This window comes from Mytilus galloprovincialis, chromosome 10, assembly GCF_965363235.1.
Source record: "Mytilus galloprovincialis chromosome 10, xbMytGall1.hap1.1, whole genome shotgun sequence".
Classification (NCBI taxonomy): Eukaryota; Metazoa; Mollusca; class Bivalvia; order Mytilida; family Mytilidae; genus Mytilus; species Mytilus galloprovincialis.
Genome location: NC_134847.1, coordinates 56,548,931 through 56,573,727, shown reverse-complemented (window position 1 = coordinate 56,573,727; position 24,797 = coordinate 56,548,931). Strand labels below are relative to the sequence as shown.

General features: G+C 31.4%; 1 protein-coding gene and 1 long non-coding RNA gene across 4 annotated transcripts in view; one reads left to right on the top strand and one right to left on the bottom strand.

Annotated features, from left to right (window-relative positions):
• Positions 1-743: 743 nt before the first annotated feature.
• Positions 744-24,797, bottom strand: part of LOC143047907 (uncharacterized) — a 35,075-nt gene continuing 11,021 nt past the window's right edge. For both annotated transcript variants that reach the window (XM_076221251.1, XM_076221250.1), the window contains exons 2-10: positions 22,599-22,817; positions 13,158-13,450; positions 8,360-8,415; positions 7,587-7,740; positions 6,991-7,118; positions 5,532-5,624; positions 4,380-4,657; positions 2,654-2,825; positions 744-1,724 (exon numbers count right to left, since the gene is read on the bottom strand). In XM_076221251.1, coding sequence (XP_076077366.1) covers positions 910-1,724; positions 2,654-2,825; positions 4,380-4,657; positions 5,532-5,624; positions 6,991-7,118; positions 7,587-7,740; positions 8,360-8,415; positions 13,158-13,450; positions 22,599-22,787 — 2,178 coding nt within the window. In that variant the 5' untranslated portion in view covers positions 22,788-22,817 and the 3' untranslated portion in view covers positions 744-909. The remainder of the gene's footprint in view (positions 1,725-2,653; positions 2,826-4,379; positions 4,658-5,531; positions 5,625-6,990; positions 7,119-7,586; positions 7,741-8,359; positions 8,416-13,157; positions 13,451-22,598; positions 22,818-24,797) is intronic.
• Positions 3,540-18,481, top strand: LOC143047909 (uncharacterized). 2 transcript variants are annotated; one of them, XR_012969693.1, is made up of 4 exons: positions 3,540-3,925; positions 10,186-10,240; positions 11,945-12,066; positions 18,429-18,481. It is a non-coding gene; the product is annotated as an uncharacterized LOC143047909 (long non-coding RNA). The 2 variants fall into 2 exon arrangements; XR_012969692.1 differs by having other exon boundaries at positions 3,607-3,667.

Sequence of the window (24,797 nt, the reverse complement as noted above, 5' to 3'; positions counted from 1 at the left end):
TGTTCAATATCCTGACACTTAAAATGTCGCTTGCATCGGTCATATTTCTTTTTGATTTATACAAACTCTGATATGCGTGCTATATAGTGCATTGTAAGAGTTGTTTTTAAACCAAAAAATACATACTTACGTGAGAAACAGAAATAAAAAGTAAAATAACAAAAATACTGACTCCGTGTAAAATTCAAAAAGGAAAGTCCCTAAACAGATTGCAAAATCAAAGGCACTAACACATAAAACGTATGGATAACAACTTTCGTATTCATAACTTAGTACAGGCATTTTCTAATGTAGAAAATTGTGGATTGAACAATTAATGAAACTTTGCATGAAAATAACTAACAAAGCCTATGATTTAGTTCGTCAAGACATGCGGCTAACCGACATATAACCCAACGTGGTATTCGAATCCTAACGGTTAAAAACCCAAACACAAAACAACGAAATGAGAACCAGCATAACTCAATATTTTCATGAAAGTTATATTTACCAGTTATTACATATCTTGCGAGGACCATGATTTCCTAGTTGTAGAAGAATCTCTGCGCTTCTAGTGATCTTAACATTTCATTGGCAGAAAATTTATAGAAAATTCGGGTATCACAAATTTATCGTATCAGCATACAAGTGCTCAGCTACCACGCAGGTGAAACCAGGAACAATTTATTGACTAATGGGATGAAGATACCAGGAATATTTTATAACTAAGTAATAGTTTACATTCCGACAAAATCGATAAATCATTATAATTAACAATTGAAGACTTTATTTAATAGTTCATATTGCACAATTTACAGAATAAAGCAAATCAAGAATATCAAAATGATCAACAATATAAGCTTTTCGTTGTTGTTGAATAAACATTTGTATGAACACTGTAGAAAGATAATTTTATTTTTGGACTATTTATCAACTATTTCTCTGAACTGGTGTAATACATGGAAGTGCGATATGTCCATCTTTTGCAAATGACGATAAATCAGTTCGCGTTGTTGCGCGAGAACTCATTTGTTTAGACGGTGACGATATCGGCGAAATTTCTTCGATTGAATTGTCGTCTTTTGATTGGTCTTTAGAAATACCGGTTTTTATATTACCATTGTTAAGTTTTGCCCGTAAGAACATTTTAGTCTGTTCCACAATTGGACTGTTGAAACGTTCAGAAAGCGTTGGTGAGTGACATGAAAGTTTTGAACTGTTGTCAGATGAGTTGTCACTCGTTGTGGAATAAATCAAGTCAATTTTTTTTTTGTTGTTCACAATTTTGACCTCTGTCTTTCGTATAAATCTTCCATTTAGGTCATATTGTGTATTTCTAGAACCATCCACTGATATTCGCTGGAATCGTTTAAAGCCAGCTTGAGCAGAATAAGTTCTACAATTATCGTTTTTATTTGTTTTGTCTTTAGAAAGTCCTAAATCAGTCTGTGCTTTTGGATTTACTTTCCTTGGAGATAAAATTGGTTTCGTCAGTGAACCTCTTCGAGATTTGGTTGGCGATTCACACCGTTCCTTTACCGGGGAAGATGATCGCGAAATTGTAGCACCATTGTTTGGCGTGTTACGGTCAAGCACAGTGCATTTCTGAGCTAATTTTGGCATGAGTACTTTTTTCTCTGTTTGATCCTTTATTTCTCCTGTAGTATCGATATTTGGTTTTTGTTGATTTTCTTTGCCTTCCTGTTCGTTTTCTTTACCTTTTCCCGCTCTTACAGGATCACAAACTGCAAAATAATAAGATATCGGAACTAAAAAACGAACTATTATAAAGATTAAACTAAATTTCTAATAAGATATCAGAACTAAAAACGAACTATTATAAAGATTAAACTACATCTATTGTAACATTTATTCTTCATCAAATGTTTATACGAGTTCGTAATAATTTAGACTGTCTTGATTGTTTAACATAACACCTGAGGTTGTTTTGTAAATTAAATAACTTATTTTGGGATCGGCTAAAATTTATTCTGCGTTTCTATGATATGATATTGAACAGTTCTTCTTTGTATTTTCACTGAATTTCTGAAATTGAATGGCTTTGTACATATACAGAAAATTGTACGATTGCTGTGTCATTTATAGAGTAAAAATACCTTGACTAAGGCAATTGAGGACTTTGTTTGTAGTCACATTAAAAATTGTACTTTAAAAGAATGTTGCTTATTTTAATTCTATATTATAAATATAGAAGAGGATTTTTTAAAATGTGGTAACGTTTCTGTAATAGGATGAATTTGATTATTAACTAAATCATGTAAATGGATTTCTGTATATTATATTTGATTGTCGTTTATTGTTGAACATCAATCAAACCGTTAGTCTTCTCGTTCAATTGGTTTTACATTTCTCGTTTCATGGTTATTATAGCTTGCTATGCAATATATTTTTTGCTCTGTGTTGTTCGAGGCTGTACGTTATGGTATACTTGCTAACTTTAACTTCGTTTGGTCTATAGTGGAGAGTTATTTCATTCGCAATCATATCACATTTTCTTATTTTTATATTCTAATTAAAATGTAATCAATATTTTTTCGCGGAAAATGTCCATGTCCATATTGAAATAGATTTTTTTGTGCACTAAATGTTTTTACTTAGATGTAATATTGTGTACGATATTAATACTGATAAAAGATTAATTAAATAATTATACCTCTGATATTAATGTGATTGGCATTTTCATCTATTTCTACAATAGTAAGATCTTTCTCTATATTTGATAGCACATGATATGTATGTACAGTCTGTTTCTTCTCTTCTTTGTTTTCTTTCATTATAGGAGCTGTCGGTATTGGAGAAGCCGGCACTGATCTGTGTTTTCGTACCTAGAAAAAGTTCAACATCAGTGGTAACGTATCAGTAATAATAAAAAGAACTGAAATGATTTCTGTACGCACAATACGTGTTTCGATGATAACTTTTATCAGGTACAAATAATGGAACACACTTTTGCAAAAAAAAAAAAAAAAAACCCAACCGAAAGTATTTAAAACCAAAAGGTTCATGGGTATATATGGTAACACAAAAAACAACACAGAACAACTGAGCCTAATAGAGTAATACACTTTATTCCATCTCAAGTACGTGATAATGTTATTTAAAGCGATGCATATTGACTCCTTTTGAATGCTGGTAGATTAATGGTCCGACGGCAGTGTTTAGGCACAAAAGTAGTCTTAATAATAATCAAAAGATTCGACTTCCATGCACTCTTTGTTTAATTTAAAAATCTTATGTTATCTTTGATTGTATTTGTAACCTCTTTTTCCGACGTAGTCGGTATAGTTTCGGTTTGCGCCCTTTGAACTTAAGGACGCTTAACTATGGCAACAGAATACGCATGCTCGAAAATCCTTTCTGTGATTGGACAAAATGCTGTCATGGTGGGTGATTTGGTTGTGTTTGAAAAAAGTCTCGTTAATTATATCGTGATGGAAAGCAAGTGAAAAACTATAAATATTTGAACTAGATCTTACAAAGATTTATATTTTTATTAAAATAATTGTTTCTCCAATAGCTCTTTCCATCAATGACAGCTGTTTATTCGGAACAGTTATATAATTTTTAATGTAAACTTTGTTGTACGAACGTATATGACTTTTAGAACGCACCTACGCATGTGAGATTTCCGCGGAGTAACACAAACAGAGAAAACGTTATTTAAATGGTAAATCACTTATTTAAATATAATCGGAATATTCACAAAACAATTTGTAACGTTCTTTTGTTGGTAATTCATTGATTTTTAGATAGTTATAGCATTGTTGTTCACAAGATGAAGGTAGTGAACGGGCGTTGCCACCAAGGACAATTTGTGTCAAACTATGCAGGTTTTCAGTGCACTGCAATCGCCTTCTTGTAGTTACATTCAGATGGAGATTTAATTAAAGAGGTCCTGCATCATTAAGTCATTGTGCTTCTGAAGGTAATCGAAATGATAGTTTTAAACATATACTCAAATTTAAATACGTCGGATATCTTTTTTAAAGATAGTTCTTGTTTTATTGATATATGTGATTTTAATATCAATTAACTACTATTGTCTATATTAAGAACAGTAACAGGAAAATACTTTACCTAAGCAAAATCTAGAATGAAAAAATGTCCCAAAATAAACTGACATTTAGAATAAAACAAATTAAACTTTACATAAAAATGTAATTCTGGAGTAAATTTTCTCTATAGCTTTCTTTTCTTGATTAGAGTTGTCCCTCTTTACTTGTTGATTAAGAATGACTTTTTATCACCCATATTAAGACAATCTTCGTTGATTCTTGAAACATTTTCAAATAGTATATTCAAGAGGGTGATATTTCTATTTGAAATTGTCAGAGTGGGGTTATCTCATGTATTGTGTGTATCCATTATTTAACATTCACCTGGTACGTCTGAAATGCTTGTCCTGCTCTGTTTGAGTAGCTTTCTAAAGCAGACATTTTCCCTCTTACTCTCATATCTGCATAATATCTTTTCAATCTTTGATCTAGGGTATGATACATAGAAAGTGCTGGACTTGGCAGATTCCCGGTGACAAACCGGATGACTTCACCAAGCCGAAATCCTTGGATTTCACTCATATGTTTTAATATTGTCTCATCTAGCTCATCACTTTTTCGCCTGTTTGGAAACACTGATCGTTCAAGGGGTTTAGTTTTACCTATTAATATAAGAGAACACATAGACATTTTCGTATTGAAAATAATCTTCTGCTAATTGACTTTCCATGAAAATGTTACTATTAAACATTTCATGTCTTTTTGAATAGTAAACCTGGAATACAACCAAATGGTACCAATTCCAGTTTGAACCCGTACTTTTACGTGTATAATATATGAGAATATCACACAAGCTAATGTAATATAAGCATTATGTATTTATAATCCTTGTAACAGTAATAATACACCATTGATTTGGTTTTTAGTTAATATTATTTTTAAATGTAGCTATCGTCATATTCTCATTAAGCGGTTTCCAGGTCTGTCTCCAAGCTTAACGACAGAATGATAAGGTTGACAAGAAAAGAAGAGTTTAAATAGAACTAAGGATTGTTTTGCTACTGAAAAAACAATTGTTTGTTGTAAAATATTCGATCGATTTACATAGTGTTTTGCATTATGAATTTTAAAGCCATGTTGTATAACTAAGTAAGCAATTATACAACAACATAAAACAAAGCATGTCACCTAGATTGCATTCTTGTGTATTAAAGCAGAGAATTCTTTTTTATATCCTTTTGAAATGTCTTGTTTTTTTTTACTCATTGAGTCATTAATCAATTCCAAATATGTTTGATGCCCATGACGAGCAATACATGAACCTTTGATGAGAAAAATTGCAGACTAACAATGAAAGCAGTATTCACTCACACACGCACCCGCAAAGTGGAAAGGGATTAATATATTGTTTCCCAATCACTAAAAATAAATATGTTTAAAACAAATCAGTATTCCTAATAGATTTTTAGCACTGTTTCATCCTGTTTTCTATCATATATTTTCTATGGTTGCTATATATATACTAGTATATCTTACCTTCTGCAATCCATGGATGTTTCATTGCCTCAGTTAATGTTATTCTTTTATCTGGGTCCGGAGTTAGGAGTTTCCGTATTAAATCTCGGCAGTCTGTGAGAAGACGGAAAAGAAATTAGTTCGCATTGATACACTTAGATTAATAAATAAGTAAAACAATAAATAAACAAGTATTGTTTTATAATTTACATAGCTCAATTATGGATGTATGAAATAACTTGTACCATGGCATTATACGGCACTGTAAAATAAATGGTCGTGGATTTAACGTTATTTCTAAATATGAAAGAAATAAAGATTAGTGAATTCTAAGCCTTGTTCTCCAATATCAAACATCAGGAATGATCGGGAGCCCACAGTTGTGAACGCTAACAATGTTTTAATAACAGTATCGGTCATAGATAGAGGCCAGCCTTAACAGTCAAAGGACAATGTTTCTGAAGAATTATAGTGACATTTGTTCATGTTGAATAAAACAAAAAATAACTTTTTTTTTTAGCAATTTAAATGGGCTCTCTCTAATTTCGTTTAATATGTGTGAAACTAAAACCTCATTTAAATCATATTCCTTCAATATAATATTATGGGACCTGTCGATTTGTGATCCCAAGTATTTCCTGCAGATGGTTATTACGCATACACTTGTTACAAAAACACTTAGACGTATCGTTATGTAATAAATTGATTTTTAATAGACAATTTGAAAAAACAATGCCGAAACAATTTCAAACAGAAGATGTCAGTGACAATATTCAAAGATAAAAAAAAATCTCTTAATTCAACGTTACCGAGATAGACAACATTCCTATTGTGAATGTGGAAACCAACTAGTGTTATAATCTTCAATAATATACTGTTTGTCATTATGGGGTTTCTCAATCAATCAAAATCTATTTAACACAATATGAATATGATAAGTACTTAAAAGTTAAGCATGATGAATGTATAGATATTAACAGAATTGCAATGAGTTTATTCATAAAGTATAACGATCGATTTTAACCAATGTGAATGCGCCTTTGTCGTTACATTTGTTTTATGAATTTGTGATGAAAACGAAGCTGCAGCCTTAGTCTCAGAACAATAATAAAATACTACGAACAGGAAATTATGAACAAAATGTATCATTTTAATCAAGCCCATAACAAAGCAAGGTAAATGTATTGATGAAACCCTATGTAACTTATAATAGTGTAATGGCAGTGGCTTTGATAAATAAAGACAACAGTAGTATACCGCTGCTCAAAACAGTCGTTCTTAAACAAATGTTATTAGATTTTCAGCTTTTTTCATACATCTACGACAACCGGATAATTTCAGTTCTGAAAATCAGACCTAATTTCTAGTCGGCTTTCACAATTTATATATATTGTTTAGCTGCTGATATCTACTTTCTTGATTACTGACTTTTGGTTGAGTTTTGTATTACACGTAGTATTATATTTCTCCCATTACATACCTCTACTAATTGTATCTGGGACTGGGTTCATTTGACCGGCTATCATTTTGTTGTGAAGAACTTTTATGTTAAACGGCTGAACAGTAAATGGAAGGTTTCCAGTCAACATTGCAAACATGTTGACTCCGCTGAAAAAAAAATATACCCGGTTTATAAATCAAAACTAAATAAATAAAATTTAACATACTTTTAAAAAAAGATAATTTTTTTTCTGTAACATAATGAATAATCTTGTTATTGCTAAATAACATATAATGATCAATGTTAAAAGGTTAATTTGTATACATTTAGTGTTGCTCATGTAAGAACAACTTAGAGATGTTTCGTCTTCTGCTCGTCGCGCATTTACGTCAAATCTTTTGTGTTGTGATTAACCGTAAAATCTATAATTTGACAGCGGAATTTTTCGTTTTTTAAGAATCGTGTTCTACCTCTTCGTCCAATTTAATTTTGATACCTCCACTTTTGAAAGTATATTACTTTTATACTTTTTGTTTTACTTTAACAATCTGGAATTATAAAAATCATATTAAACGGCATATTGTTATACAATATAGGAGTTCGCAAACTCATAAATGAAATAAAACAGTCCTTACATGCTCCAGACATCAACTTGAGGTCCATATTTCTTTCTCCCAAGTAACTCTGGTGCAGCATATGCTGGACTTCCACATTGTGTGACTAGATGTTCCTGGGCTCGAACTCCATCTTTTGTTGTTACAACTTTTATCTTGTTGCTAAGACCAAAGTCTAGGAGGAAAGAAAACAACTTCTATTTGAATCACTGTTACATAGTGTGTAATACGTCAATGCACTTTTCCTATGTAGATAGTATTGCTATAATTTTAATTTTTACTTTTAATTATGAAAACAGGGTCATATCAGATGAAACTATTTTGATCCGTTTACAAAAAACATATGTTCTTATTTATGATGTTTATGGACATTTTATTTGATTCTCTATCTTGATTCTAAACACATTTAACCTTTCCAAAACAATTGGATTTAGAATTCCGTTCGCTGTCTGGTATATGTCAACATATCTACTTATATATATTATGCATATATTTGCCGTAGCCGGCATAATTGCATGGCAATTTTCTCTCTCCAACCAATAAACTTACCAAAATTATAGCTTATTAGTTCGTTTTTTTCGGAAAATTTACCATTACATGTTACTTTCAATATGTTTGTGCGTTTCAGTGTAAATGTATTAATCTATTGATCGGATATAATATATGTTAAAAAAAATAACAGTTTCCTAGGAATAAGTGTAATCTTTTAAATATCGGAAACAATTTATAGAGAGATAAATCTATTCTAAATACCTAACAACAAACACAAATTGCAGTGTACGGTTTATACTTACCTATAATTTTTATGTCTCTATTCTCATCAAGTAGTAGATTTTCTACTTTAAGGTCTCTAAAATGAAATTTAAAAACAAATCTAAAACGGTTGAACACAAATTTAGGTTTAATTATGATTCATTTATGAACATCAAGATAATTGATATATTAAAAAAAAAGAAAAAAAAAGAAAAAACAAGTGAAACTGCGAGCTACTGCTCACTGATGATACCCCCGCCGCAAGTGGATAATATTAATAGTGTAAAAATATGCAAGTGTTCGGTAAACAGGAAGTTGTCGAGTGATGAATCTGAAAACGCATCACACGGCATAGCTGACTTATATAAATCCTGAAACCAAATTTCAGAAATCCTTGTATTGTAGTTCCTGAGAAAAATGTGACGAAAATTTTCAACTTGGCTATCATGTGTAAAATCATACAAGTGTTCGGTAAACAGGAAGTTGTCGAGTGATGAATCTGAAAACGCATCACACGGTATAGCTGACTTATATAAATCCTGAAACCAAATTTCAGAAATCCTTGTATTGTAGTTCCTGAGAAAAATGTGACGAAAATTTTCAACTTGGCTATAATGTGTAAAATCAGACAAGTGTTCGGTAAACAGGAAGTTGTCAAGTGATGAATCTGAAAACGCATCACACGGTATGGCTGACATATATAAATGTTGATACCAAATTACAGAAAGGGTGGATGTGTAGTTCCTGAGAAAAATGTGACGAAAGTTTCATGGGACGGACTGACTGACGGACGGACGGACTGACGGACTGATGGACGGACTGACGGACGGACTGACGGACGGACAGACAGAGGTAAAACAGTATACCCCCCCTTTTTTAAAGCGGGGGTATAAAAAAGACGTATCATTTTTTATAATGTTTAGAAAAATATATACCAAGTCGTGTCAAAGTGGGTCTGAGTGATACTGAAAACAGACATGATTAGTGTGTTCCCTTGGCAAATAACTCCTTACTAAGAATCAGTAGACAATATATATACCCTTTTTTTTTACTTTATTGAGGAATTTATACAGAAAAAACTTTTTAAGATTTGATAGTATTTATATCCCATTTTGAAGGAGGGAATACAGTGGCTAATGCGGACATGCTAATCTGTCTGCTGCTATGTGTATCGCTTAACAGAATAGCTATGTTTGCACTTTTTCTGAACATTGTTCAGAAGAACTACAAATCAGAGCCTTTTTAAATTTGGTAACAATCCTCTATTTAAATATAGAAAAGAAGATGTGGTATGATTGCCAATGAGACAACTCTCCACAAAAGACCAAATGACACAGAAGTTAAGCATGCTCTACCATGGCGTACTAGATTTTACATTGATCGTTTATTAACTCCATGTTTACAATGATTGCAAGAGTTTGGTCTTTATTTCTCTCACAAACGTGAGAAAAACAATCCGTCCAACTGTCAAACCTATAAATGTGTTAGCGAAATCTACGACATTTTAGGCGTTTTGGTCATATGTGAATAATGTTATTGTTATAGAAATGTTATTTAATGTCCCTTAATATAGTCTTGAATACAGGTCTGTGTATAAAACCTTATGGTACTGTTGTCAGAATAAGAATTAGGAGTACTTGTGGAACAATCGTTGTATTATATATATAGCTATTTATAGATCATTAACGGACTTCCGTGATTAATTACCATTCAATTTTACAGTATGATCGAAAATACTATCAAACATCAGATTAATATCTTACATGGTGCCAAGTACAGATTTACATTATTTTCCTTTCGCTCGTTGTTTTCAATCAAATGAAATTGATTTTTGCCAATTATTTAGAAGTTTTCATTGATGTTTCAGATCGACAAACTAATGACATGTATTTTCGACTCATTAAACCGCAAAGGTGAAAAAGGTAAATCTCATTAGTATATACTATGGTTTAACGACCTCTTAATATATCAGAGAAAATAACATTGTTTATGTAACTACTGCTGTAATGATTATTTGATGGTGTGTAATACCTCAGCTTTTTCATAGTGGCCAGTTTCATTGGCGGTTGAAGTTTGACTAGGGACAAACCTTCATTTCGGTTCGAAAGAATCTAATAAAATATCACAGCACTATATAGGGGAAAACAATACTTGTAAAATATTCAATGTTTGTATAAGCCCTCTTCCAAAAAATATACAGGAACATCTTGTTAAGAGGAAAAGTAAAAGTCCTTATACTCATGGAAATTCCGGAATGGTTAAGATTGAATGATGAGTACGAAGGCATTGCTGTTCAATTTGCATTTTAATCGGGATGAAAAATATGTATATGTATGATATACAAGTATGGACTTTGAGAGAAGTTTTGCAATACTTTTAAATGTTACTCATCTCGAAACTTAGATTTTATACAGAGCTACGTTTAGAGTGTAGCTACTGTTAAATATTTTCCAGTTAGAGAATTTTCCACCAGCGATAAATGCCGTAGAATTACATTGTACCAATATAGGTCACTGTACGACAATCTACATTGTGTAAAGTCCATACCGCATATCAATATACAGAAAGCCCCGATATAACAAATGCAAAACATTTTAAACGAACAAATTATTGGTCTGATTTATGTACAAAATCAAACACCAGAAACAATTATTATTATTATCGTCCGGAAAACAACAACCACTGAATGACTGGCTTCTTGCTTGGGGTAAGCATATACTTAATTTGACAGATAGAAATATGTTTATTTGTGCAAAACAATTCGACTAACATTTGACAGTGTTGTAACATCATACACAAAGAAAAAGATATAATAAATCAGTTTAAACAATCATTGACTCATCAGATTACACAAAACACAGAACACAACTAACAAAAAGACTTAGGACACAAAGTACTGGTGAGATCATAGCTGCAGTTCTAAAAATCGAATTCAAGTTCAATAACAACTATTTAAACAACATTCTATCTGACTCTAACTGAGAAGGATAATCAAAAACACAATAACCTCAACACGGACTGGTATACAATGATAATACCTATACATTATAAAATAGGAGATGTGGTATGATTGCCAATGAGACAACTATCCTTAAAAGACAACAGGCTCCTGACTTGGGACAGGCACATACATAAATAATGTGGCGGGGTTAAACATGTTAGCGGGATCCCAACCCAACCCCTAACCTGGGACAGTGGTATTGTAGTGTTAATTAAACCAATGTTATTTATTATTTAATTTTACTGAATATTATCCCTGGGTATTCAGTGGTAATTTAACAGGGAAACTTGATGAAATGCTGTACACAAAGTTTAATTGTTAAACAGCAATATGTTCAATAAAGAATCAATAAGAGTGTTAAAAAAAAAGGTATTATAGTGTTACATTTGGCTTCATTACATCATAAAGGTTATTGAGTATCATGATTGTCTTCCAAAGTGTTCATAGATGTCTAAATTTTATTTCTTTTAAGTCTTATTGACGTATATTAATACCCTGTATTTTCACTATTCTTTTCTAAATGGTTACATTAGCTATTGTGAACGAGTTGATGTGATTCAAAACATTACCGCTGTAATGAAATCTTAAGTAAGGTATTATATATGTTTGGGTTTTTTTTTTTTAGGTCGAACGGTACACAGACGAATAATGTGAGCAGGTGCGTGTTTCACTTTGATTAATACATGAAATTGTATACATGTAATTATGCCACAGTCGATTGATGGAGTCTAGATGTTGTAATTGCAGGTACATAACATAACACAATGTTCGTATCTAATTACGTTTGCTTTCATGCACATGATGAAAATGGAAAGTCAATTACTTGATATAATATATGTGAATAATATAACAGATTACTTGTTCCGTATATAGTTTGATAGAAACCAAAATAAAGTTCTTATACAAACTTGATATATTTTGATGAATGAATTTAGATGAGTGTTTAACATCTCACATACAGGTTAAAGAAAAACAAAGGTTATAAAGTACTTGACGACGGCTTTTTTTCTTCTTCTCGAGAAACACGATAAGGTGCGCATGGAAATTGTTCTAATTGTTTTACTTAAACTAGGTCGCTACCGTTGCTGGGGGTTCCGATGGTAACATGTCCCCTTAAACAAGTCCATTTTATTTGTTAAGGTCCAGTTTATAAAATTATGTTCTTGCTTTAAATCTAAAATTCCCATACGAATACAAAACTAAACTTAATTGCTTACATCCACGTCATTTAAACTTTGTTGGGTAGTTGTCTCATTGGCAACCATACCACATCTCCTGATGGTCAAATTGAACAAGCTTGTCTTTCTCATTTTTACTCAGTAGTATATAAAAACATTATGCTCATAAACGTTTAATTCTAATAATATCAAGGTTGTTTTTCTGTAACGCGATTCCGCAATATTTGTCATAATAGTGGCTGTAACACAGTTGTTATCCATTCGATTGATGTGTTTGAGCTTTTGATTTTGCCATTTGATTAGTGACTTTCCGTTTTGAATTTTCGTCGATTTTACTTTTTCTTGGCAGCTGTATAGAAGCACATATTGTAACCAAGGAAATTATATACTTTGTCATACTTCTGCTGGGTCAGAACTGCTTTTCAAGGAGTTTTTGATTTTTCAAGGGGGTAGAAACATTTGGACGCTATAAAATCATGTGCATTCATATGGTTATTGGTTATTGGTATTCTTTCTTGAATGAATCTACCATAATGTAAAAATATTCTTATTTTTTCCCTCTATATGATCATGGTATTTTGAAACAAGGAGGATGTACTTAATCAATTTGAAAATGCTAAGTCACATGATACCGACTTATAATGCAAACAATTTCCATACCTATGTAGTATTCCCATTCTGTGTAAATAGTCTAGTGCTGAAATTACTTGTCGTATGAATCGCTTAGCTTCTCTCTCTACAAGTTTCTTGCGTTGACAAATATAATCCATGAGATCTCCACCTTTACAATATTCCATTACAAGGTAGTAACTATTTTCTGTTTCCATAATTTCCAGTAACTGCACAACATTAGGGTGTCTAACCATTTGCAAAATCTTTCCTTCTCTCCGAAGATTCTTTCTAACGTATGAATCTTCTTTTGCTTTTCGTTTATCGATTATTTTGACAGCCACCTAAAACATTCAAGAGCATTAGTTAGTTATTCACAGATTACTAAAGAATTTTAACTTTTTTCTCCCATTTAGATTTCCGTGAATTGTGTAGAAACTTCCAAGATTAAACGTACATGCTTTAAATTTGTAGGTCATCTTTTGATTCGAAATTTGACCGCTGAACTCGAAATCATATCAGAATCATTTCGTTTTCTATGAGTGAGTATTGTTTCCCAAGTCTTCGGTCTTCTATGTAGCGTTTTTTTGGACTTATTTGTTTTTCGATATTTTTGTTTTTACCATGGATTTTTCAGTTTCTATTCAACTTATGAGCTTTGAATGTTCCCTTGGTACCTCTACACTTTTCTTAACATTGTTGCATATGAAAAACAAGATTTATGCTTTGGCAACAAAACTTAAACAAACGGACATGTACAACACTTAACGCCGTCACAATATTTCTTGCTAAGGGAAAACGACTAATTAATCAGATTGTATCAGGTTTTAAGAAACTAAACTAGAGAATGTTGTTCTCGCTCAATATTTAATTAAACTTATAGATAACACCTACAACATTTAAGTATATAAGAAAATGAATAGAAAACCAAGGCAAATTTTGATTCTTCAGTTAACAATGACGAAAATGCAAATAAAGTACTTGGCGTCACCATTCAGGATAAGTCATTTCTATCAGCCATACATCGCATTAAGAAAAGTCTATAGACACTTATCGCATAACCTTGATTTTCGGTAATATATTTTTGATGAGTATGATATAGATGTCGAAAAATGAATTTGTATATAAATAAAACTATTATTTGTTGACACAAATCTATGCATTTTTTCATTTATATTCAAATACCATGTTTTATGCATTTCAAAATAAATCGTTGATTTTTCAATATCGCGACAAAAATAGCTTTAATACAATATGAAGTAAAAGATTGTGCTTTTACGTAGTGAAATTTAAATTAGACTAGAACACACCCGCGAAATCGCGGGGAAATAGAGCGTATGTAAACTGTAAAAAAAAATATACTGACTGAAGAATTTCAGGAGAGGTATCAAAAGTCAAAGGTACTTAGGGACTGGGCACATTTTTATACCCCGATTTTTATACCTTCTGTTTTTGTAACAAAAACAGTTATTCATAGTTAATAAATGTATGTAAGTATACAGAAATATATCCGCAGTGACCGCCGTTGATATTAAACCATAAGCGGATCCCAAAAGGGGGGGGCTGGGACCCTGCCCCCCATTTCGTTGAAAAAAAATTGTTGATTATATGGGGAATCACTGAAGCATGAGAGGAACGCCCCCCCCCCCCCGTTTAGGTCAGTCAGCGCCCCCTCCCTCATGAAAGGTTCTGGATCCGCCACTGTAAACTAATTGATAGTAAATAGCAAATATTATTCATTTTCGTTTTCCTCCCTAAATAACCCAAACTGAAACACGTTAAGCAAGGATGATACATGCTAGAACTCAAAATGATAGCACAAAGCAAATTTATATACTTTATTCATAGTCTTTGTATGTTCAAAGTACAAAAAAAACACAAACCGGAAGACTAATCTGACTTAAAGTTTTGTCCAATGACGGGAAAATATCCGGACGCATTCTTTTTCGTTTTTATCCCAAAATAACCCAAACTGAATGATCATAAGAATGGATGACAAATGCGACTATACCTGTTACCTATAGGACACAGAGGCATGATGATTAATTTATTGTGGAAGGAGGAGAAGCGACACCCAAAATGAGGTCTTCTCGTTTAATAGTATAGATAATCTATTTCTTTTCAAATCATTTACTAATGCTTGGTGTTATATAGCTTTTATCAAATTGATTTTCTAAATACAAGTTGTTTGTAATATAAGGTAAAGGAATAATGCGTTAGATAAAGATATCTTATTATGTTATCAGTTTAAATATATATTGAATTTATTATCAATCTGAAGATGATATGTAATTATATCTAGTTTAAACATCTCAGTTATATTGTTATGTACGTGATTATGGAATTTTGAAAACAAAGCTGTACTAAGTCTAATTCAAAGGTAAAATCACAAAAATATCGAATTCCCAGGAAAATTCAAACCGTAGAGTCCCATCACAAGTAGCAAAATCAAAATCTCAAACATATCAAACGAAAGGAAAACAACTGTTTTTAGCAAAGGATTTCCGCTATGTGAGGCGTGAAATAGTGGCATCTACCAATATGTGTTCTCGGTGAATATCATTTATAATATGAACAAATTTCATTGTCGATACTAAGTGGGTATTGTGATTTATAATGCGAAAACAGTACAAATGAAAAAGATAGTTTAGTATTGGTTAATTTAAAATTACTGGAAGGAAACTTGAACTTATTAGTTTTATAATATTCTCGTATTTATTTCTTTAATATCTAAAAATTTCTATTTTGTCAAAAAAAAAAACTAATGAGAAGGAAAACAATAAACATTTAAGCAATTACAATTTGTAGCATACAATAGATACGTTGCCATTAGAGAGTAATACAATCAATCACTGATCGGATTCCCTTCTTTAAAACAAATTATGTAATAAACTTCTTTATAACAATGATACAGTATCAATCTAGCCTACATTCATGCGGGAATTAATCACATATTAAACAACTGAGCAATGTGACACAAAGGATTTCTTCGGCTCGATTTCAGAGCTGTTATTAGCAGTTGTCAATATCAAGTGTTATGTTTGATAACAATACCCAAACTTTTTATTAAAAATGATTCTTTATTTTCCTTTCACTAAACCCCGCGATTTGACTTTGTCTTTCTTTTCCTTACATTAAACCCCCTAGACTGACGTTAATCAATAAAACGTCGTTGAGTAGACTTTTTCACCTTTCATAATTTATAAGTTAAAGATCACGATATATGATTAATCTGTATATAATTCAAATTGTTAACATAAGTTTCTTGCCGACAGTGTTAAAACATAATTTTGTTCACGTGTGCGAATCGTTTTGTTTCCTTCCACAGTGAGAGAGTTAGGGACAATTAGACCTGAAGTTATTTTTTTTTGCTATACAATGTATCTCGGTATTTTGTACATCCAACATGCATGTATTTATTTTTGATGTTTTTTGTTGTTTCGATTGAATTATGTATTATGTCTTATCGTGTGTTGTCCAAACAGTTATAAAATTGCCTTTCAATACCATCATTGACATATTCTCGAATAGGATTGTCATACCGAGTGTGAATTTATACGACATGTCTCGGTATTTTTTTTACATCCACTATTCATGTATTTATTTTTTTATGTTTCTGTTATGGTTTCAGTTGAAAAATCTGTTATGTCTTATCGTTTGAAGTCCAAATAAATATAAAATTCCCTTTCGATACCATCATTGTCATGAAAATTGTTTGGAGTGTTTTGCGAAAACAATTGTATAAAGTTCGATATTGCATGTTAGTTACGTAAACGCGTCACTGTTTGTGATATCCTGTGGTGTGTGTCGTAGATGAATAGTTCGTTGTTGTTCTGTGGTATGCATGTTGTGTTGACTATTACATTACATTTTTTGTGCTCTGGGATAAATATTCTTGCATGTGTTTGAGTTGTATTTCTGTCACGCAGAATTGTCATTTAAGCGATATTCCTTAACATTGTCACAAAGCAGCAGGTTTGGCCAGCCATTAAACCAGGTTCAACCCACCATTTTTGTCTTACAATGTCCTGTACCAAGTCTGGAAAAGGACAGTTGTTATCGAATAGTTTGTTTCTATATATGTTGATGTTTGTTTTTTTTTGCACTTCAGTGTTCCTGTTATTCCTTTGTTTTCCGTCTTACGTGTTGATGTGTTTTCCTCGGTTTTAGTTTGTGATCTTGATGTGATTTCTTCCAATCGATTTATGACTTTGAACACCGGTATACCTTTTTTTCCTATATTTGTTTTTATATCCCACCAGAAGTAGCATGTAAATTACATATCACATCTGGTCAATGACCTATACATGGAATGATCATTTTCTTCATTCTGTTTCAATTGTTGGACACATGCAATAAAAGTTCTTTTACAGCTTTTTATCTATTGTATGAAAATATTTGCTCTATAAAGTTTGCTTTGAATAATGAAGAAAAAGTTCACGGGCATAATTTTGTAAGATAAAATTATAATATAATGATGAAGAGGTTCATGATCATAATTTTATAAGATAACGTTGCAATAAATATCTTATAATGGGTTAACAAACTATTCGCGAAGAAACACGCCTATTTAGGTCGTTAAGATTGCTATTGTTCTTTTTTTCTTAATGTACGAATAAATGTCCGGTTTATGGTATAAATAACATAATACTTAAGATTTGCATCTTTAATATAATAATAATTGAATGTTAAACGAAAATATTCTGATCAGGCTTTATCTCAAGTTTTAGTGAACTTTTAGTACTTTACATTCACTTAAAAAAATATGTTTTTATTCAGATTTACCTAGTATACATTTATACCAACACCCATCAATAACAATACGCTATCCCATTGTATAATAACCATCAACCAAAAAGGTTGTATATATCGTGTGAAAAATATCTAGTCCTAGTATGACTTTAAAGACTGTCGTTTCATTGTACACGTTCTTTAAAATGAAAACAACGTATTATAAATTTCGTGCGTCTAAAGTGGTTGACAAAATGATAATATTTTGAGACCCTAAAATGCTAAGGACTCTTTTTATACGTTTATCTATACTATTATATACATTTCGTGGTCCAAAGTGTTCGGCAAAATGAACCTGATAGACGTTTAAGAATCTTTGCATACGTGTACTTTTACTTATTTAAGTGCATGTGTTCATATGATAACTTTATTCATTAAAAAAGCTTTAGAAACATGCTCTCTTACATATAAGATATCAGTTTTCATCTGTGATGTTTTAATTGATCTGTCAGGTGTATTGATGGAAAGGGCACTTATCTCTAATGAATACATTTTCGGAGTATTGTAATTTAATTTCACTTTTTATTTCAGGACCAGATACCGGAGGTTAAAGTATTGATATTAATAATTCAGAGGAAATATATTTGTTTACTTTTTTCTTTCTTTTTGCAACAAAAATGTACACCAAAATACCATTAAAAGTTTTACTACTATCTCAACCTGTCATCAAAGCTGTCAGTTTGATTGAATTCACAAAGCAAAACAAAAATTCATTTTGCAGATAAAATCTAGAAATATCACACCGTAATACAAATTTTATTGAAATTATCTACAAACAGAAACCGTCTTTTCATTTATTTTCAACGCAACTGTTATGTATCATTGCAAATTTGAACATTTGTAACAATGCAGTTAGAAATAAAACTGTTTTAATATTTAAAATTAGAAAATAATGCCTTTAATTCATTTGTTATCTGGCTACACCTTTTTTTTTAATTTGGTGTTATCATCAACGCTACTCATGTGATTGTTAAGACTCAATGGGTCAATCTGAATATTGTAGCATTTGCATTTCTGACATTTTTTGGCGCAGTACATAGCTTAGTTTTGTGTTTGATTTTAGTTTTAAAACCCGCATTTTTATACGTGTGCATTTCAAACAAATTTCTTGGTAGAGGGGTCTAGATACAGCGCAAACAACATTTTCTAAAAGACGAAAATAGGTATCCAACGAATAATAATGAATCCACAGTTCCTCAATTTAGGATAGACTCTTAAATTTTAAAGAGTCGAAATATATGTGTTCTACTTATATCAATTTTAAAAGCGCACATAGAAAAATGTTGAATTATTGTGTACTGATTATTTGCTACCCAGAAATTCAGGTTCAACCCACCATTTTTGTTCTTAAAATGTCCTGTACCAAGTTAGGAATATGGCAGCTGTGATCAAAAAGTCCCTTTTCTATGTTCGCGTTTGTTTTTGTAGCAGTTCAGTGTTCTGTTGTTCGGTTGATGTCCTCTTGTAGGTGATGTGTTTTCCTCGGTTAAAGTTTGTAAACAAGATTTGTTTTTGCTTAATCGATTTACAACTATTGGACAGCGGTATATACTACTTTTGGCTTTATATATCACATGATTATTAACCTGAAGTTATACAACCGGTCATATATCACGGATGTCCATACGTTCAAGTATTTATTTCAAAAGCTGAAGTATATGGTCAGTGGAAAGATTAACACTTCGTTATGATTCTTTTTATATCTACACAGTAGGGATAGTAAATAAATAGGTATATATTCAATCTGATAAATAACAATGAAGTAAATACTTTTTTTCAAATATTATCACGCTATTATCATTATTTTATCGTCAAGGAAATCATGGACATTGATCATAAAATATTGGTCAGACGATATATCAGAAGAGAGCAAGGGTCAACAACATCAGAGAGAAAACTACAGAATATCGAACCAAGAAATATAGTTTATATAGCTCAAAAGCAGAAAATTACTGATGGAAATAGCAAATTAGAAGTATTAGGTATATATTTGATATTGACTGATGGTAATCACATACGTTACCCCACATGCAAACTAACGCCCGCCGACTGCAAAGTTTTTGAATTGTGACAAAAGTGTTTATCAATGCATTCTGCACATGATAAATATTTTCAATTTATCATAAAATTGTGATAAAATGATAAGCTGTCGTAATAATTGTGGTTTGTTTTTGCTCATTGGATAACTTTCTAAACGAGTTTACCTTTCAAACATTTTTTATTCGAGCATCACTGATGAGTCTTTTTTTTTTAGACGAAACGCGCGTCTGGCGTAAATATAAAATTTAGATCCTGGTATCTATGATGATTGTATTTCAATGGGAGTCCCTGTGATCAATGCATTTAAAAACATTTTTTCGGAATTCACAAACAAGTATAACGACCAAAAACTAAACTTAGAAATGTTCGATGAGTATCCAACCACCCCAAAAAAACAACGTAGCAAGTATCAAATATAAGAGTTTGGAGGCAGCAAGTAAATATCAGAATAATACTGATGCAAAACGAAAAGACTAGAACTAGAAGAACATCGAATCATGAAGGACAGTTTTACAGTATTGTACCCACAAAAAGTAAGATTGGAAGAGTACCGTCAATAAAGAATGAAATAATAGGGAACCGGAATAACAATTAAGAAGAGTACTAAAGAAGCAGGTTTCGATTCACTCTTCTCAACTCAGCAGGTTATGTTCCTCCATCTAACATAGAATGAAAGTATCGAATTCACCAGAGGATTACCGATTGGTAAAATAAGATTAGAAGAGTTTCCGTAAAATTTATTATGTAGTGTATATTGTAGATATAAATTGTAAAACTAAAATTTGTTTGTTATTAACTGAACATTTTCCCAGTTTGTTCAGCAAACTAACATACATGGATGGCTTGTCAAATGCTGTAGACAATGTTATTTTCGTAACAAGTGCAATAAACAAATACTAATATTAATAAAACATGTTTGTCAGGTTACCAAATAGAATTCATATGCCTTTATATGACTATCATATTTGTGCCACAATATCACTCCCTTAAGTATGAAAGTTAATATGACCTAACATACACTAGAAATGTAATATGCCTTTAAAAATTGAATCTTCAAATACAACCAAAGATATTACTTCACTGGATAAAAGGAACATAAATTTTAATGACTAATTTTATAGCACTTTTAGTATAGAATATCATCAGCGTTTATCTAAACGTACACATATATTAAGATAAAGCAAGATTTACACCAAATGTTGAATGACTATTTACAAATATCACTAAAATGAAAAAAGATTGTTTGATGAAGTTAACAATAATATAGTGTTGAATTAAAAGACGTAATTTTTATTCGCACCAGAAACTGTACAAGGTATAAACTATTTTTGGCGATATTAATTTTATTTCTTAAGAATTTGACTTATACATGCTATAAGTATTCGAAATGATTTTTAAAATGAAATAACAATTTATAATTTTGATGTGTTCGAAGTGCTTTTCCTGATTAATCTTCTTCTGGAAGGTTTAACCCAAAATATATGAATAACAATGCTGTATATATACTTTTTAACAGAGAAGTGTATACTTCATAATCAACAAATATCAACGCAAAACACGAAAGGGTTCACATGTGCAGCAAATCTGCTTCTTTCCCTACCGTACCATCCCAGGTTTTAGTTTTGGTTCGTGTTGCTCAGACTTCAGTTTTCTATGTTGCGTTTGTGTAGTAATGTTTGCCTTTTCGTCGTTTTTTTCTTTTTTCAGTCCTGTCGATGTCAGTTTGTTTTCGACTTATGAGTTTGAACATCCCTTTTGGTATCTTTTGTCTCTTGTTCCTATATGCTGCTGATGAAATAATGTTTAACAGAAGAGCTACATAGTAGATGTTGATATTTTTAATGCGTTTCCCTCAGTTTAAGTTTGTTACCCCGATTTTGTTTTTTATCCATGGATTTATGAGTTTTGAACAGCGGTATACTACTGGTGCCTTTATTTGACACCATTATAATTAAAACAGCTAAGTTTGATGAGTTTGAGCTTTTTTTCTGTCATTTGATAAGGAATTCCTGAGAGTTCGGTATTTTTTTACTCTTTATTTATCCGAAGGGTGCTAGCATGTCACTAGCGGTTACAGTCTGGTAAAGAGTATTCTCATCAATGGGATATGTCTGTACAAATATTAAAAAAAGAAGAGAATCTATAGGATACAAAATATAACATGTTAAAGACCGTTTCCATAGACACGATACTTGTACTGGTATAAAATAAATTTTGAATAGCCTTGGCATTATTAGAATCTTGCAACCATGGGATAAAGAAACCAGCGTTAAGTTAATCATGTTGATGGTACATTTAATCCATTTGTCTTCTGTCATTTTATAGTTTATGAAATATAATTTATAAAAAACTACGGCTATTAAAAACCGTTAAAGACTGACAGCGGTAATAGTCATGGTATTTAATTTTAACTACTAGTATATTCACTGTGACTATATCTTACCTACCCCAAAAATGTTGCACTGTCCGGTCGTAACTTTTTGTGATTTTAAGTTTGACTTATGTTTATGTTTTTTACTGCTAGTTCTCTGTGAAAGTCTTAAATATACTTGTACTTGATTTGTTATATCCATGTTGATATGTCTCTGAAGTTTCGGCTGCTTAATGTTTTACAAAGTATAATAGAAAATCGAAATTAATAGAGAGAAAACTGCAGCTTACCTTTTCTCCTGTAAGAATATGCATGGCTTCTTTTACTTTTGCGAAAGATCCTTCACCAATTGATTTCCCAAGAAGGTAATTCCCAACTTTTTTAGAATGTTGAAAACTTAGAATCACATCCCTTGGAACTTCAGTAACTTTTCTCGGCAAAACACCTGCCGAATCAATCATATCTGTAATAATAGTCATCTTCACCGCCTAACTGTATTGAAAATTATTCTACAATAAAAAAAAATCAAATTAAATATATTTAAATTTATAAATATTAGGTTTGATATTTATTTTTCAAACATCAATGTAATGTAGAACACCGTTATTCTTTTTTATTGTTTAATTTATCAATGGACGGCTTCGACATTCTGTAACCTTTAAAAGATTTATTTTCCAACGGATGTTTAATCTATACCTGTTACTTGTACCAGTTTTATCCAAATATTTGCAAGGCCGTAATTGTATTCTTATATAGGTATGTTCATTATTTATCATATATTACCCTTACCTGAGAAATCTTGAGATCAGACTGAAAGGAAACGTCAATTTCTGTAGGTATTTATGATGGTTCAGTTTTTAGATCACAGGTCGACAATACACAAAGTGGACTAGTGTTTACTTTATTAATATATAAAAGGGGAGTATTGTTATTTCATAAAATGTGCACTGTAATTGCACATTTTCTCGGGCGTGACTTTATAAATATTGAACAAAGACTTTCTTCAACATGCAAATGTTTGTCCGTTATTAAGTGATAGTAAAGAGAGATGAAGTGAAAATACAATAATTTCCTTTGATACATGAAATTAGATAGATGCTTTATTAGTTGAGAAATGTTTTATGTATTTAAATGACAAAAATATAGCATGAAATGAAAAAGACGCATGATGAAATATAAGGATAACTATTTAATACAGATTTTAAATGAAATTGATGTGGATAATGTAAAGGTCTTGAATGTTTATTTAAGGATTATTTAACGCCTGATTTAGACTTAATGACTTCATTTATATGTAAAATGATCTGCCCGATCGAATGAGAATTATGTTTACAATACAGATATTATGCCATTTTTTTTTAAATCGATTATAAGATGATTATTTATAATTGAATGGATATACAAATATTTCTTCACCATAACTCTGTGGCGTAAGCCTCGGTTCATCACTGATTACTTCACTTGACATTTTTTTAAGTGGCTTTTGTTTTTATTGTACAAATTCATTGTTTTGTGTTGAAAATTTTAATATTTAAACGCATTTTCGAATTAAATGTGTCCGTAAAATGTAGTCTCCATAGTTTGTTATTTATTTATTGACCGGGCACGGGTGTCACATGTATTATTCGTGGGGTATTTATGATAGTACAGTTTGTTAAGACGTAAACCTTTTTAGACTTAATTGAATTTCGTTCCTTTCGTTGTCTTTTTGAAACTTTGAAAAGTGTTTCTGATTTATAGGTCCAAGCTTCTTTATCCTTTTTTCTTTCTTTTTATTTTTCTATTGTTTAACTGATGGGTATTTGGGTAACTTAGGAGCACGGCAACATGGGTAAACTTAGGAGCACGGCAACATGGGTAACTTAGGAGCACGGCAACATAAATGGATAATAAGCAGAACTTTTTAATCAAATTTTGTAAAGAAGCTCTTATGGAAATATAGATTTTTCTCTAGGCGGTGTAAAAAGTATAAATACCGAATTCAGAGGAAAGATCTAAACAGAAAGTCCATACACTAATGACAAAATCGAAAGCTCAAACACATCAAACGAATAAATAAGAACTGTCATATTCCTGACGTGGTACAGGTATTTTCTAATGTAGAAAATGGTGGAACAAACCTGGTTGTATAGCTAGCTAAACATGTTACTTGTTTGACAGTCGCAAACCCCAACCAATCAATCAACCAGTGCACACAGTATTTTCAATAAGCGCGTAGGTTAACATTCAGTTTTGTTTGTGTCACTTAAATAGTCAAAGATCAGAATACATGTGTTACTTCACCATTTTTTATATGCTATTTTGAGTTTTATCCTCAAGTTATCAATCTTAAGCAGAATTCAAACTATATGTCATGGTTTTTGCTAACCATGTTATTATATATAAGCTGAACTCTAGAAGGATGACTTCAGTAAAGAAATATACGTCACCAAGGACCAACAATTTTGAGACGACTTCCTGGATAACACTGACGACCTGTACTCTACTGA